Source organism: Boeremia exigua, assembly GCF_020726555.1.
Source record: "Boeremia exigua strain MPI-SDFR-AT-0100 chromosome Unknown C7974scaffold_6, whole genome shotgun sequence".
NCBI classification, from domain to species: Eukaryota; Fungi; Ascomycota; class Dothideomycetes; order Pleosporales; family Didymellaceae; genus Boeremia; species Boeremia exigua.
The window spans coordinates 1,808,291-1,823,444 of NW_025763523.1; the positions used below are offsets into that span (position 1 = coordinate 1,808,291).

The window sequence follows — 15,154 nt, forward strand, 5'->3', positions numbered from 1 at the left end:
CGTTTCCTCACAATGCTTTCGTATCATGCATCTACTATTCACACCGCCGCAGAACGTGGTCAGATGGCTGCACTCTAGTCGAACAAGGATTCTGCATAAATAATGGCGATCCCAGGTGACATACATTGCGTGTAAGCCATATCAAGACAACTTTCTCTTAGCTGTTGAAGAGTCTCGTATTATGTCAGGCTATGTCAGGTTGGTGTGGTTTTGCTCTCAATCATGTCCCCGCGCCGATACGGCGGCCCTGTCAACGCTGCAATTCAGTCCCAACGCACCCTTCTAGGTCGCCTGCAATTGCCGTTATTCCACCTGGAGCCGGATGATAGAATCCGTCCATCGCACATCTTGCCTCTTCTTCTACATGGTTTGTGCACACCCAGCTGCAAAGTTTGCTGCCGGCTCATCGCACGCACATCGCAATTTTGTGCCCGCCAATTGCATCTCGGACGCCTCTTGCACATTTCGTGGATCCTTCGCGCAGACCAGACTGGCCACAGCTGGGAGAAGCCGCGCCATCGCTGCACTTTGCATGGTTGTCAAAAGCGGATGCTTTGCGTTGACTCCCCTGCGGAATATGTCCGCTGCCCTATCATTTCTCTTTCTGGCTTAATCCACTTCTCGATGGTGATACCCGTTGCAGGTTGACTGCTCTGGTGCCGGAAGACGGTACGTGTCTCCAAGGTTGCCTGGTCCAGCCAAGGTTCACCAGCATCCTTCATTCGGCGATTAGATGCATCTGCCCGTCCTCCGCATCGCGGACATTTGTAGTGCTCGTTCCAGCTCCTGCAAATCCTACATCCTGTATGAGGATTCAGCTTGGCTGGGCGCGTTGTGGTGGGGCATCTGCAGATCATAGCGAGCAACCTATCGACGGGGAATCCTCCTGCACCTGCGCCAACTCACGATGCCCGTTACAGCACGTCCATCCACAAGGCCACGGACATTGTCCTGAATCCATCCATTTCCAACTCCTGCACTGCATCCATCCACTCTCAACCGCCCGAATGGGGTTCGCCTATTCAATCCGTCATCGAATTACCAAAACAGGCGTCCAGCTTCTGCAGCACAGACAGAAAAGGCGTCATGCCACGCGCACATCTTACGATTCCCACGCGGCGACACCGAATGCATGTTGTTCCAGCTCTCCACTAACGGTCGCTTCGCCTGGTAGGTCTCTCGTACGAGACACGAATGCGGCAACGAGAGCGCTACGCCAGCCACACACTCGCCCAGAACACATTGTCTACTCAAACTGGACGTCACGACCGCCGAAATGGTTGCGTGAGTGGGCTGATCGACAGCGTTGCGAAATGTGAGTGGTGGCGAGGGTCGGGTCGCGCATGCAGTATTTCGCACGCTCCTGCATGTCTTTTACGGTGTGATGTACGCCCGTCAACGCAACACACGCGGCGCTGTCCATTTCCAATCACGACCGGAGGGCTGCTAGCTTACCTGTCCGCCGGCGCCCTGCCACGCGCTCATGGCGCGTCAGAAACGTCAACGGGCTTCGCGAACAGCGTACGGTCACTGGAACCTTGCATGACTGCGGCAGGACATCGGCGACACAAAGCCGATGCCTATCAAGGCCTGCCTCATCTCTGGGCCCAGAATAACTGCTGAGTGAAGACGGGCCGGCAATCTAGAAAGGTCAACAAAGGTGCGCTCTACAGTCGTGCCAGGCTTCAGAATGACGGCAAGTGCTGGGGATGGATCCTTTAGCAGGGTGCAGAGCGTAGGATGTAAGATGCCGAGCCGTGTGCCTCCACAATCAACATGTTGCTCCGACCGCCCCGTACATCGGCGTAACAGCTTTACAACACGACCTGGCCCACCCCATGGTCGGAGCCCTTCGTACACAAAGCGCGTCGCCACGCATCGATTCTGATCCGTGCAGAGCTTGTCTTGTACGCTGCTTCGCCACACCTGCGACATGCAGATTTCTCATTTGGATTGTCAATACCCAGCATTTCCGAACCCACCTAAATATAACTAGCGTCCGCCAACGGTCATCGCTATGTACCGTGCAGGTTGTGGCATGTGTTTCGCTTCGTACCCCGCTACCGTGTCATGTTCAGCCTCCCTGCACACCCAGCTCCCGCTGTGGAGCTGTAGGAATTAGGAAAGGAATGCGAGACTGTCAGATTGCTGTTTGTAGCAAAAACAAGCGAGTCTGGGTAAACATATGGGCTGCAAGGCTACGCGACGTAACTAATCGGTAGATGAAAGGTGACGGGGATTGTGCTCAGCTCACCTCCTCCTGCGGAACGTCAACTCCGTCTTGTTGGTCACCATCAGCGTGTCAGACGTCGCGTGTCCTTGTGTGGTGCTGGACCTCGTTACGTGCAACGGAAGAGACGTAGAATCCGAAACGCGAACAGGGGCTCGCGAACCCAAGGGCAAGGACTCGGATTCGCGTTGCGTCCTGCTAACTTGAACAAGTCATTTCGCTGACAGAACACCTTGTACGAAGCGTGCGCATGGGCGGCAAGGGCTGGCAATTCGTTCGCCAAATGCACTCTTGTGTAAGTGCAGACACGAGCAGCTTGAAAAGGCAGGTCGCATACTAGGCGAGTCGTGAGGGAGGGGTCCAGCGGCCCGCATCGCGGCGTATCAACGAAGTGGATATGTTGAGAGATGAGTATCGCTTCGACGCTGTTGTTCGACAAATTTCGCTTTGTCTCCTGGGTGACAACAGCTGCGCAGTACACTAGATATTACGCATCCCTTGCGGCCTGGCACGCGGATGTGGGAAATTGTAAGGCCACCTGCATCGAAGACTATTGTGCCCCTCATTTTCAAACGTCGAAGCTATCTGTGTAACCTCTCGCATGCACTAGAAACCCGTTTCTCCACTGTTTGACGTTCTCGAAGCTGTAAATGCTGTACCTCATCCGTTGTGTTGACTGTCGTTCCATGGCTCTGGTAAAGCGTTCGGCAACGTTCGGCCTTCAGAATTCAATCTGGGACCGTAAGCAAGGCTCGTTCATGCGATAACGGAGTCTGGAAAGTGAGCAAACTGCGTGGCACTATTGCCTTAAAGTGTTCTCTTCCGCCATAGCGGTCACACACGATGGACGACAAATGGGAAGAACAACAGGACTGTGTCAGCAAGCGTAAAGGTGCATTCTGCTAGACTGTCGTGAAGCAGGCTGTCGCGAACGTACCATCCTAGAGCCACAGGACGTATGTGGTGTCGTAGCAGACCAGCACCATGCAATCCTCATGGCACTTCGCATCGTTGAGTGATGATTGTTAATATGCAACCTGGTTCAGTCTGCAACTGTGTAAGAGCATGACGGATGTACGCAATGAGCATTGATGATAGTTATGACAGGCCACTGATGCATCAGGTTTCGCATACCTAGGTGGCTTTCTGTGTGTAAGATGACTTCGGCGTAGCGAAGTCCAGTCCAGTATTGCTGGCCAGCGAGACCTGAAATTCCTGACCACTGGAACCTCGAATTGGGTCGTAATTAGCTATGCAAGGGGTTGCGCAGTGTCAAGAACTAATTGGAGAGTGCTGGTCATACATCGGGTAGCCCTCTGCACCGGGCGGTCTGACTGCGACCAGTGAAACAGTTCCATGGAAATCCGTGGTTACGGATGTTGAATGGGGAGTGTCCTTCTGGCGCGTGCTCAGCTTGTGTAATACAAACTGCGTGTGTGGTGTGCTTCAACGAGATTTTCTCCTCAACCTGTATCACACCATTGACAGAAGAACACACCCTGTCACCTGACTGACTGAACCACTCAGGGCTGTGGGGATAACTCAGCAAAGAACAGAATGCCAAAGCTCTCCTAGAAGAGGGACCTTAGGAAAGGGGTCACAGTCCCCATAGCGTGACCATAATATTCCTGATAGGCTGTAACTGGACGCTGCACCTACAGGCGCAGAATGTCCTTTGGCGTGTAAAAGTGCGTTGGCGCACATGGTCTCGGCTGGGCTCTAGGTATGCGTGCATGGCATCCACACAGAGAACGGTGAACGGTGGAGCGAGTCCAGTCACGACGTTCAGACATGGTTCGCGTGAGACTCCAGTGTTTGGCGTGGCCATGTGACGAGGTGTGCTTGCCAACAGTCTGGCCGCACGAATCAGTCCTGAGAGCGCGCAAGATTTCAGGGTTGACACGACTCGCATTGTCGCTGACACAGATGCCTCCTCGGAACTGCGCAAGTCAGGTGTTCACAGCTTGGATGGCTGACAGGCAGCACTTGCAACGCCTTGAAGACAGTCCGCATAAGCCATCGTCAAGTACTTTTAATGTACGAAGTAAGTAGGAAGACGTCGTTGAAATTGGGTTCAGAGATTCGCACGGCCACTCAGCCAGATGAAGAAGGTTTGAAATCCGGCATCGCACCCAGCGCAATCGACAGGTCTGTGTCGTCAGAAGGAGGGGACATCCTGTTCAAGCAATCTCTTGAAGCCTGTCGCAACACTGCTCAACGAGAGGTTCTAGCCCCGCTGTTCAGCGGGCGCTTCCGCCGATCGCAGCGACTCTCACACGCTGTCGATATCCGAGTCTCGTACATGCCGTGACAGGCAACCCCTGGTGTAATGTTCTGTGCAGCGCTTGATCTCAATGGCGAGTCTGTCTTCAGCGAGGTCCATGCCCGCCTACCTGTTTCTTCATCGTCAAAAGCCTTGGCGGAGGAGGTCAAGCCGTGAGTGAGCGCCACAACGAGCATCTCGGCATTCTTGCACATCGTCGACCTAGACACTGGTCATGATCAGCACTAACCCAACCGCTTTCGGACGCGGGAAGGGTAAAATGTCCTGTGCGAAAGTTGGTCATATTGGACCCAGGGTTTGTTGTTAGAACGCATGCATACACGAAGGAAGATGCTTGTTCCGTGAGTCGTGAAGTTTTCTGCTCTGGCCGCTGATCTTGAAACGCCAGGGTAGCATAGTGCTGGTCCGCTGCACGGGAGCGAGGAAAGGGGTGTGGGTGTGGGGCAGGGCGATCCGATTCGTGCGCGCTCAGATCTAAGCTAACGGCTTCCCTTGCTGCTGCTGCATCTTGCGTATGTAAGTACAGAGGCAAGCGGCAAAACGTTGCCTCTAAGTTGCACTAGAGAACCGCAGCAGAGTCCACCAGCTGCGAGCAGAGCGTTTTTCTGACTCGTCCCGCGCCTTCAGGCACACAGCATGCCGGCCATGAGCTCGAAATAGGGGTGTGCTTCAATTGCTAGACACGAACGCGAAAAGAAGTTGTCATTGTTGATCCGCAAGAGACCTCCAGTAGTGGCAGAGCGCAGGTATCGCAATCAGTCCGTAACGTACGCGCTCGGAACGGGCCACCGTGTGGTCGCAGCCATCTTTTGGTCGCCGGTGTGCCGCTGTCAAAGCAAAGGATCCGTACAGTGGACGTCAGCTTACAGGCCAGAACTTAGAAATGAGGTAGTCACTGCTGCCAATTGGCGGGCATAGAAAAGGGGGCGAGAAGCAGAGCAAAAGCAACAAGAGTGGATCGCTGCGGGTGTGCGGGTAAGTCTCAAAGACTGACGGCGAACTGGGGATCCTATTGGGCGGTGCGGATACCTCGTTAATCTGATCTTGAAGATCGACCCGACTAGGGATCCTTGTTGGTTTCTGACATAATGATTGGCTCAACAAAGTGGAAACCAACATAGATCAAGTATTGTGGGAGTGCGAAATGTTGCACGTATCCACTGAAGACGAGGATATGATGCGGGCTGGCCAGGTTGAAACAGATGCACGGTCAAGTACGTACTCGCTGACCCTCGTCCCCCATAGCAGCGGACACGGAGCAATCCGCCCGACAGATATTGAAGGCGGGGCAAGTCGCACATGGCAAGGTTGTGAGCGTGCGAGCGTGTAACTTGCCAGGGTTCAACGTCGCCGACCTGCTCTGTATAGTGATGTGTAGCACGGCGCAGAGGTTCATTGATTGACCCACGCCAGCAGCACCGTTTTCATTACCTGCGTGCTGGGTGCCTTGTCTCGATAGGCCATCGCCTTGGGCCAAAGCGTGCTGCGTGGCGCTCTGACAGCCCTGCGAGTCACATTGTATGGACCATCGTTCAAATCGCCAATAGTCTGCTTGCGCCGTGACGAAGACTCAGTGGACAGGCCTCCAAGTGTGAGGGTAACCATGTAGTGATCTCGCAATGACAAGTAGAGTTTCACGAGTAGTGATCTATTTGTGAGTCCATATAATCGCGGCAGAAGGGCGAACGAAAAGGCACCGCAGCTGCACAGGGACCAGCAATCTAGCATCGGGACACGGTGCAGCATCGATACTATGTCTGCAGAAAGCCCGAGGAAGTTCGGCCCTGAGTTTTGTTGCACAAATGCGGAAGAAGCGAAGCCTCGATTATGATTTGCGTACGAATCCGAAGCCGAGGGCAGGCACTGTGTTGGACACGACATGAGCCACATTTAATTGCTGGAACCACCGTTAATCCCAGTACACAGGAACAAGGCATGCTTTTTGCTGGGGCTGACGTCTCGTTGGCCAACCAATCTTAGCAAATTAGCAGGGTTTGTAACTCGCAGGCGCCTCCAGGAGATGAACATGTTTGTTGATAATTATGACATTGCTGCACGCGCCTTCGTCTGGCATCAGAATTAAGGACACACAGCAATCGAGTATCCCGCGACAAGCACCCAGGTCCCAACGACTGTTGAGGATGGGGAATATGTGGGATAACGTGTAGGCTTGGCGTACAGTCGCAGCTGGAAAATGTTCTTACGGGCAGCCAGATTGCGACATCATTGATGTCAAAGCTTCCCCACGATGCATGCATCATAGATGAGGAACTGCTCAGGTGCAGTCTCTTTGGAACGTCTTCTGGCGATATTCAGGCTCGATGAGATCGGTGATGGCGGCCGTTGAGCTATCCAGGCTCTGGGGTTTATTGCTATGGACGTATGAGCCGTTATAGGCAAGTGGACGGCGAGGTTGCTGCGTTTGTACGAGTCTGTATGCAGGCGGCTGAGGCACGGCTGCTGGTGACGAAACAATCTCTCGGAAGCGTTGACTCCCGGGTCGCACTTGACTGAAGTGGGTCTAGACCAACCCACTGTGCCGGAGACCTGTTCCACCCCAGGATCTGCTCAAGCCACAGCACAACGCCGCAGCCTCACGTTCAGGACTACGGCCAGCCCGAAGGCGTTGTCTAAATAGCTGTCGCGTGGGGAAACAAGGGATAGACGTGCGACTGAAGCTATTCTTGCAGCGCTGCCAGGCCCAGCGATATCAGAATACGGACAAGTGACTCCTGGGGCTGGTGACAGATAAAGTGACAACCATGCGACTACCCACCGAATGGCGTAATGGGCCAGCAGATTCGGTGGTCGCTGGGCGGTATTGAATGTCGACGATGCTGTGCAGTGAATGAAGTCAACACTCGAAATGTCGCCGACCGAGCACAGGCAACACAGCAAGTGATTGGGAGACGTGCCCGTTGATGTCCGCCGCCGGCGCTGGGTCGTCTCGTCAAATTTGCCCGCATTCGATCAAGGGCGCTGGATCCTTCCGGTAGGCGTGCGGACGGTGCTGGCCTGGAGCGATGATGCGCTCTGGATGGAATGGGCGGGCAAAACGTTCTGGTGTGGGCAGGACCGCGGCCCTGCCCCTTCCCAAACCGTGCGGTACTTCCCAAAGAGGATGGGCACTAAAAAGATTTGAATTCGAATGGCAGCGTTGGGTTGGCCGGCGTTTTCCAGCAAAGTGGGCTCGCTGTGCGTCGTCCCGCCGGCAGATCACAGCCAAGCAACGGCGACCTGCAACGAGCGTTGCGAGAGCCGCTGCAGGCTGACTGTGCCCGCGGCCTGGGTCCTGAGGCAAAGAGTGTCGCTGGCCTGCGACGCCTTAGGAAACATGTGCTGTGTCGCTGCAGGTGCAGCAGAAACCGTGCAGAAACACCGCCGTCGCTGAGGCCGCGCGCGCTGACACCGTCGAGGCCGATGCTGTTTGTCGATTATCGCGCTGGGCGAACGACAGGGCCGAAAAGGAGTGCGGTGAAAGGCCAAGCCCACCTCGCCGACCTCGTGTGCCCCACCGACAAGGACCGCGACGATCGCGTTATGCCGTGCTGGGCGAGCGGCAAGCCTCAGCACCCGTTTGATCGACGCGTGAGTGGTGACTGCAACGTGCATCGTGCGGCGCTCGCTGCTGGGGCGCGAACAGCTGTCGGTTCAGGTCACACAGGGGCAGAAACACCACCATGTGTCTGCTCGCGGCGAGCTGAGGGCCGCTGTCACTGCGTCCTGTACTCGTCTGTCGCTCTCTGTGCCCTCCTCACCGCGTGGCTGCTATTCATGGCCGGCGCAAGGGGGGCGACAGGCAAGGGCGACAGGCGCGGTTATAGTCCGGGAGATGCCTTCCCGCCCGCCGCCTACCAGGATCACGGTACACAGTGCCAGAAGAATGGCCAGAAAAAGTCTACCGTCAGCCAGCTCAAGCGAAAGCTAAAGCTAATACTGTGCAGCTGGACACAGCAAGAACGAGCCCCTGGTCGTCTTCTCGTCCCCCGGGCGGGCTGAGGCTGTCCGGTAATGTTTGGTTTTACAGCGGGCAGCGTCGTGAGTGCATGGATAGCGCGTCGAGTGGGGGTATTCCTGACTGTGCCCATGCTGTCGAAGAAACACCTCCAAGTTTCTCGGCCGCCCATGCGCCCCGTCGATTCATGGCGAAACGGCCAGGGCCCCTGCAACTGACAGCCTGAGGCGAGCGCTGCGGGCCTGCAGCGGGTACAGTCGATGCAGCACGGTGGCTGTTTGGCCGCGAGCGTTGCAGGGGCAGCCAGTCACCAGCGCTGTTCCAGGATAGAACGCGAAGCTCGGCGCTGGCAATTCGTTTTTGTGCCGCTAGCACGCTCGACAGGGTGGACAGGCTGTGACAACCCGCTCTCCTGTAGCGCCCAAAGACGCCCTGCCACGATGTGATACAGGGTTAAGCTCAAATCCGACGATCTGGCTCACTTCCAGGGAACCGCCTGCTTGTGGGCATCGACGACAACGATTACTTTAGCCCATCACCGTCAGGGCCCAGCTAGCGAGCCAGAGCGCCGCATGACGCCCCAGTGCTCCCGACCACCATCTCACCAGTGCCTTAGCCGCAGACTCTCAAAAGCAGAGCCCTCGCACTGTCAACCGTCCCGAACAGTCAATAGTACCTCGACCACCTTGGCGCCCGTCCACTACACGAACCCTCCCCGCGCCCGCTGAGATATATACCGCTCGTCGCCGCTTGCACGTTACCCTTGGCTCTGGAGCATCCGTCGACCACTCTTCCCATCTCTTCCCTACACTGCAACAATTCATTCGTGTTCTTGGTACAGTACGAATTGCCAGTAAGTCTGCCGTCGCCAACATCACCATACCCCTCGTCACCATCACTGCCTTCCATCATCCCACCACTCCCTCATATCCCCCAAACAATTGTGCAACCTACTGCAGAAACCACCTTGTCTTCACTGTTGCACTTCATTTTTTGTTTTCACCACCAAAATGTCCTTGTCGACACTTGCTCTTCCCTCACACAACATGTGGCTTCAGTCACTAACGACTACCTCAGTACACCGTGACAACAGCTGTCACTCAAATTCATTGACGAGGAGTATACCTTCAGTGGCATACATCTCGCCATATTCACCACCCCAACCAAACTTCACACAGCAACCAGACAAATACAATATGGTAGCTCACCGTCGCGGCCCCTGGTCGCAACACGAGGACCAGTGGCTTGTTAACCTCGTTGCACGCAATGGTCCTCACAACTGGGTACGCATCTCACAAGAGATTGGCTCGAGATCGCCAAAGCAATGCCGTGAACGCTACCATCAGAATCTGAAGCCATCGCTGAACCACGACCCTATCACACCCGAAGAGGGAGAGCTGATCGAGAAGATGGTAGCCGAGATGGGCAAGAGGTGGGCCGAGATCGCCAGGAGGCTGAAGGGACGTAGCGACAACGCCGTGAAGAACTGGTGGAACGGTGGCCAGAACCGCAGGAAGCGCAACCCAGAACGTCCTGACCAGCGACCCCGCGAGTACTCCCAAACATCCGAGCACTATCAGTACCCTTTGGCATCCCAACATACTCATCACCACGACGATCAACACACTACCATGACTCCCGTCGTTCTTCATTAAATGCAACCATGCACACGACATACGGTGTCAAGCTGCCCCAACCCCAGCGCTTCGAACCATACCCTGGATCACGACCACAGTCACTAGAGCTCTACGGACAGCCCGCCAATGTACGCGCACGAGGCTTTGAGACGCCGATGCCTTCTCCCTCAGGCTATTCATCAGTCTCAGCCGATGGCGCGCCGTCCCTCATAACCGACACTGGCTCTGAGTCAAGGTCACCCCGCGGTGCCGCATCCCCACTCGACATCACCCTCGCACCTCTTGTTGGCAATAGGGATGAGCGCAAGAACTCCAGCACTCGCTACCTGCCTTCCACTGGCTTCGCAGTCGAAGATGACATGCACTCTGCGACATACGACACTTACAGACGTCGTGGCTCCTTGCAGTTGCCTCCCCTCCACCGTGAGGCTCAAGCACCTGCCCAGGCCTACAAGGAATCGCCGTTCACTCCACAACACCAGGCTCAGCCATTGCTCTCTCAGCATACACCACAGCACGTGCACCACCATTCGCTGCCTCAGTCATCCAACTTCAACGTACCTCAGCGCGCACTACCAAGCTTCCACTCTCTGACTGAGCCTGTCTTGTCTCTACCTTCGAGTTCAAGCGCAACCAGCCCTGTCGCAAGGCAGCTCCCTTCACCATACGCACGGTCTGCCGAAGCTCTTAGCGCACCAGTCTCACCCAGGGACAGGATGAGCTTGAAAAACATCATGTAGATGTCTGTCCATGTTTTACGCTACCCGTTATACCCGGTCCTATTTTTATACCATGTACACACTGCGAGTTTCACATTTACATACTATTAATGGTTGATCATCGCAGCGTGTCATCGCTGGCTAGCATGTCATTGCTTATTTCAGCTCTTCATATCTATTTCATTTTACTTGCATACTAGGGTGTGGATTACCACAGCGGAGGGCGGTTTACTGGTTGTTGCATCTAATACGATACGAACAAGAAGATACCCCACAAAACGGTTTCACGATGGAAAGGAGAACCATCCCATAGCATTGAGCGAGCGAGTCAGCGTTCTCGCACTCGACCTCGCTACGATACCCATCAGCGACTCAGCAGGGCATTGCAATGAATCAAAGTTTCATAATTCAAACAACTCAAATCAACCTCCCCACACTTCCATGAATCGTGAATCCACGTCCTGCTCAGCCACACCCTCAGCCGAAATCGCCTGTCTAACAACGGTAAGATCTTCACCTGAAGACCCTCGTAAAGCGGCGGCCATCTCGGGGACCACCCTGATCTGCAGCGCGCCAGAACGACCTCAGAAAAGATCCGCAGCGTAGCGCCATCTCATCCCGACATGCGTAATCTCAAAAATCGATCAGCAACAGCATGTCAAATCACGCGCACCTTGATCCACTGCGCTTGGACTTGGGCCGCTTGCTACCTACTCACTTTCTTCTTCCAGTCAATTATTTTCAGATCGCACACTTGACCGTTGCAGAAAACAAGATCAGCACAAAATGCTCGAAGGGGGCAGGGGTACCCCTCCAGGAGATCGCCCCGGATCGCCAACTCAGCTGGCCATGCACATCAACATTTCTGCTGTGATCCCCACGCGCCCGTTTGGGCATGAGTGAGGGCTGGACGGCGATCTTGCAAGTGCATCACTGGGCCAAGAACGAGCGTTGGAATTTCAATACGATTTTGATCGATCAGCTGCATGTTGAACTCGCGTCATGGATGTATTGGTGGTGGTGGCAGGGGTGTTGGATGCACAGGTCGCCGACCATGGGTTGGATCAACGTCTACACCACGATCTGGGTGGGGATTCCGATCCAGCCCTCGCGAAGTCCCGATCCGTACTTGCGGATACGTGGTCGGCCGTGACGAGTATTGCTAACCATTGGACAGAGATGTAAAAAATCCGGCATATGCATCCTGATACCGGACGCTGCAGCTGAATGACATCTCAGGGTTAATCAGAAAGTCAAAACGCAAGTTAACATTAAGTGATATCAACAAAGGACTTCACGGAACGTTATTGGTTGAGAGGGAGATGTAATTATTCCGTACTTGTCTTTCACTGGCTGGGCTTAGAAAGTGTCACTCTCCATGCACCTAAAGACTGCGTATGGCGGAAAGTTACCCACTGAAAGCTCGTACAGCAGTGTGTGTGACTTCAACAACATAAACATGCTTGCTTTCGGTCCAGAACGTCATTGGATGCGGGCTCCTCTCCTTCTGGTCCCTTTGCATACCCTTTGAGGAAGTAGCCGACCGTTCCCAGACCTCTGGAGCGTATGCAGCTAAAGACTACGGACGGCGAACGACCTCTGCACCGGGTCCGATCTGTTGCGTTGCTCCCCATGCACGATCCGAGAATGACAGACATACCTACAGGTGACAAGACACTGTAGCCGAAGTCTAACCACAGTGACATGCGTCCAGCATGAGATGACTCGCCTGACGCCTACTGTACAGTGATGTTTGGATTTATCATGGTCTAGAGTAAGGGGCATCACGAACAACATGTGTACTAACACGACATCCTCATTTCCAAACGTTCGCTTCCACGTTTTCTCTCGCATTAATCTCTCCGACCCGTTCACTAGACGTTCCTATCGACCAAGCTCCTTCCATCGTTCACCACCGCCTCCAGTGCACCTTGTTAGCAAGCGCCCGAACGCTCGTCCCCGGTGCAGGAGGTACACAGTGCCGACACGACAGTCTGGTAGACTATTCGCTAGACAGGCCGTGTTCACCGGCCCTACACACTCGCCCAGTCCAAGGAGCGGCACGTCCGAAACGTTAAACAACGTTTCGACGGATTTGTCGTGCACTGCAAGCCCGTCCGTCAACCGTCACTACCGTTTCGATCCAAACTTCTAGTCGCCGACCTTCTCTAGGGCATTCCTAGCTCCGCCAAAATCCCATCTGAGCCGGCCGGCGTTGTTAGTGCATATCGGAGCCCGTTCGGGTCGCTTTAGCCCAATTCGGCTATTTGACTGCCGACTAACTGATTCGAGGGTATAGAGTTTGAGCATGGTCTGCGTTCGGCAAGGCGTGCACAATGGCGCTTTGGGCGGCAATTCGTGGTGCCTTCTGGCTTCGAGGGCTTTGATGATTGGCGACGTGCTGTTGCTTTTGGCGCGCAGTGCAAACTAGCGGTTCTGGCACCGCGCCGTTGCTGCAAACAACGAGGATCCCCCCGAGACCCAACTCCCGCGCTCGGTAATCCAAACTCTCTTTGATGAACACGGACGCCCACTACCGAGCACTCCTGAGCGGGATGTTATGAAAAGCAACATGACAGATGCGAGTCGGAGCTGCACTGCACTGACACGTATTGAGGTGGATACGCGGGCTAGAAAACTGTCATCGCTTCAGGAAGATGTGCAGAGGCTTGCAGCGGCGCTATCGTGAGCCTACGCCCTGGGCTACCAGGGTTCTGTGGTCTGCTGACTATAACCAGGTAGCATCAAGATGCTGCAAGTCTGTGCAGGTCACGCAGTCGGCAGGCGCCTTCCTCCACACCATCTCAGCTTCCCCTAGAATGAACCGCCGTTTCGTTAGCCAATGTTCGCCTACAGAATTTGGTACCCAACCTTCGTTTCGAGTAGTGACAAAGTGCTGACCCACTATCCACGCAAGCAAACAGCGGTACTGTGGAGACAGTGGTGCGTGGGAGTGCTCGCCCCGTACGTGAGCGGCAACGGAACCGTTGTCAGCGCAGCTCAACGTTACCGTTGCAGACCTCGCTTTCGCGATCGGTTGCGAAACGAGGTGGAGAACCCAACGTGCGATGGTGACCCGTTGTGGCCGTTCCATTGTCTCCACAGCCGTTGGGACAAGCGTACACGCCAGTGATGTCTCGTTAACTCACCGCTGCTCTGACGACTAGATTTTCGCTGGCCTCGCTGTTTCGGATGCCGTGTGAGTGTTCTGGATCGTCATAGGTTGGGACGCGTCAGCGATACCTAATGATCGTTGTTGTTGAATTTACTGCTGACGCCTTCATGCTGCGAGGAGCGAATGGGGAGGTTTCCTGTGGATAGAGAAACCCTGTTCAGAACCGATCGATCGCGCTCTTGTGCGCTGCCCTTTCGGAGATCTGCTGCACTGTTCCTGCACGCAGTCGTGATGAAAATACACAAGTAGCGAGATCCTACATTAGGATCTTATCTCAGATGTTGCTACGCAGAATGAACTTGCGCACTTAGCAAAACGAAGAAAAAGCAGAGTCTCTCGGAGCAGAACTAGGCAAATGCGGTGTGTACATAGCTTGGCCAACTAGGATAGCTCACTGAGCAACTTCGGCTGCCCAAAGAGCCAGCATGGTTCCGCACTGTAATCTGTTCCTTTGTCAGGAAACCTGGCTGCGAAGAACATGAGATGGCAGTGCACATTTGAAGTGTCATTAAAGGCTTGGAGATTCATACAGTTTGAACGCTGATGCTCTCTCCGTCGTGACCAACTACGGAACAAGTGTCGTACAGCGAAATAGGAACAGTGTCCATAGAGGAGTATAGTATCTGACCATATGAATCACCAGTCGGAATCTTGGTCGATTTAGGACTATCTTCTATACTTGCTGAAACACATTAGATATGTGCCTCGTGACCTAAGAACGCTATATATTGGTGTCAAGAGCAGCCAATACCCAATATGACGAAGAAGAAGACTTCAATACGGCGTCTGGACCGTCCAACAGGCTTTCTGGCGCTTATCGTACATGCATATACTACACAACTGCAATGCCGTAAAGCTTCACAGGCTTCCAATGGAGACAGATTCGATCAGATAGTGCCAACTCAACTCCTGCTCTATACTGACAACCCATGTTAAGTTTCACTTCCACTGCACATTACATCCCGCGAGATGACACTAATACCTGCAATTCCCGCATCGCCAGCCAAGATAAATGATAGCGGTGCTGCCCTCAATTTCCCATTCGTAACACTATGGATGATACGTGTAGCACGCCCGCTCTTGGTCTGAACAGTTCTCACACGCCATAGCTGCGCGCACTCCGTATTTCCCGCGAATCATCTCCTGCTGCGTGT

The 15,154-nt window shown here is 54.4% G+C and overlaps 1 protein-coding gene across 1 annotated transcript; it reads left to right on the forward strand.

The window, feature by feature from the left end:
* Window positions 1-9,665: 9,665 nt before the first annotated feature.
* C7974DRAFT_434124 (trichome differentiation protein GL1) lies at window positions 9,666-10,846 on the forward strand (the record flags this gene model as incomplete). The annotated part of the gene is made up of 2 exons (XM_046144977.1): window positions 9,666-10,112; window positions 10,157-10,846. 2 exons carry the CDS (start codon window positions 9,666-9,668, stop codon window positions 10,844-10,846), a joined length of 1,137 nt encoding a protein of 378 aa, XP_045997386.1.
* Window positions 10,847-15,154: the final 4,308 nt, after the last annotated feature.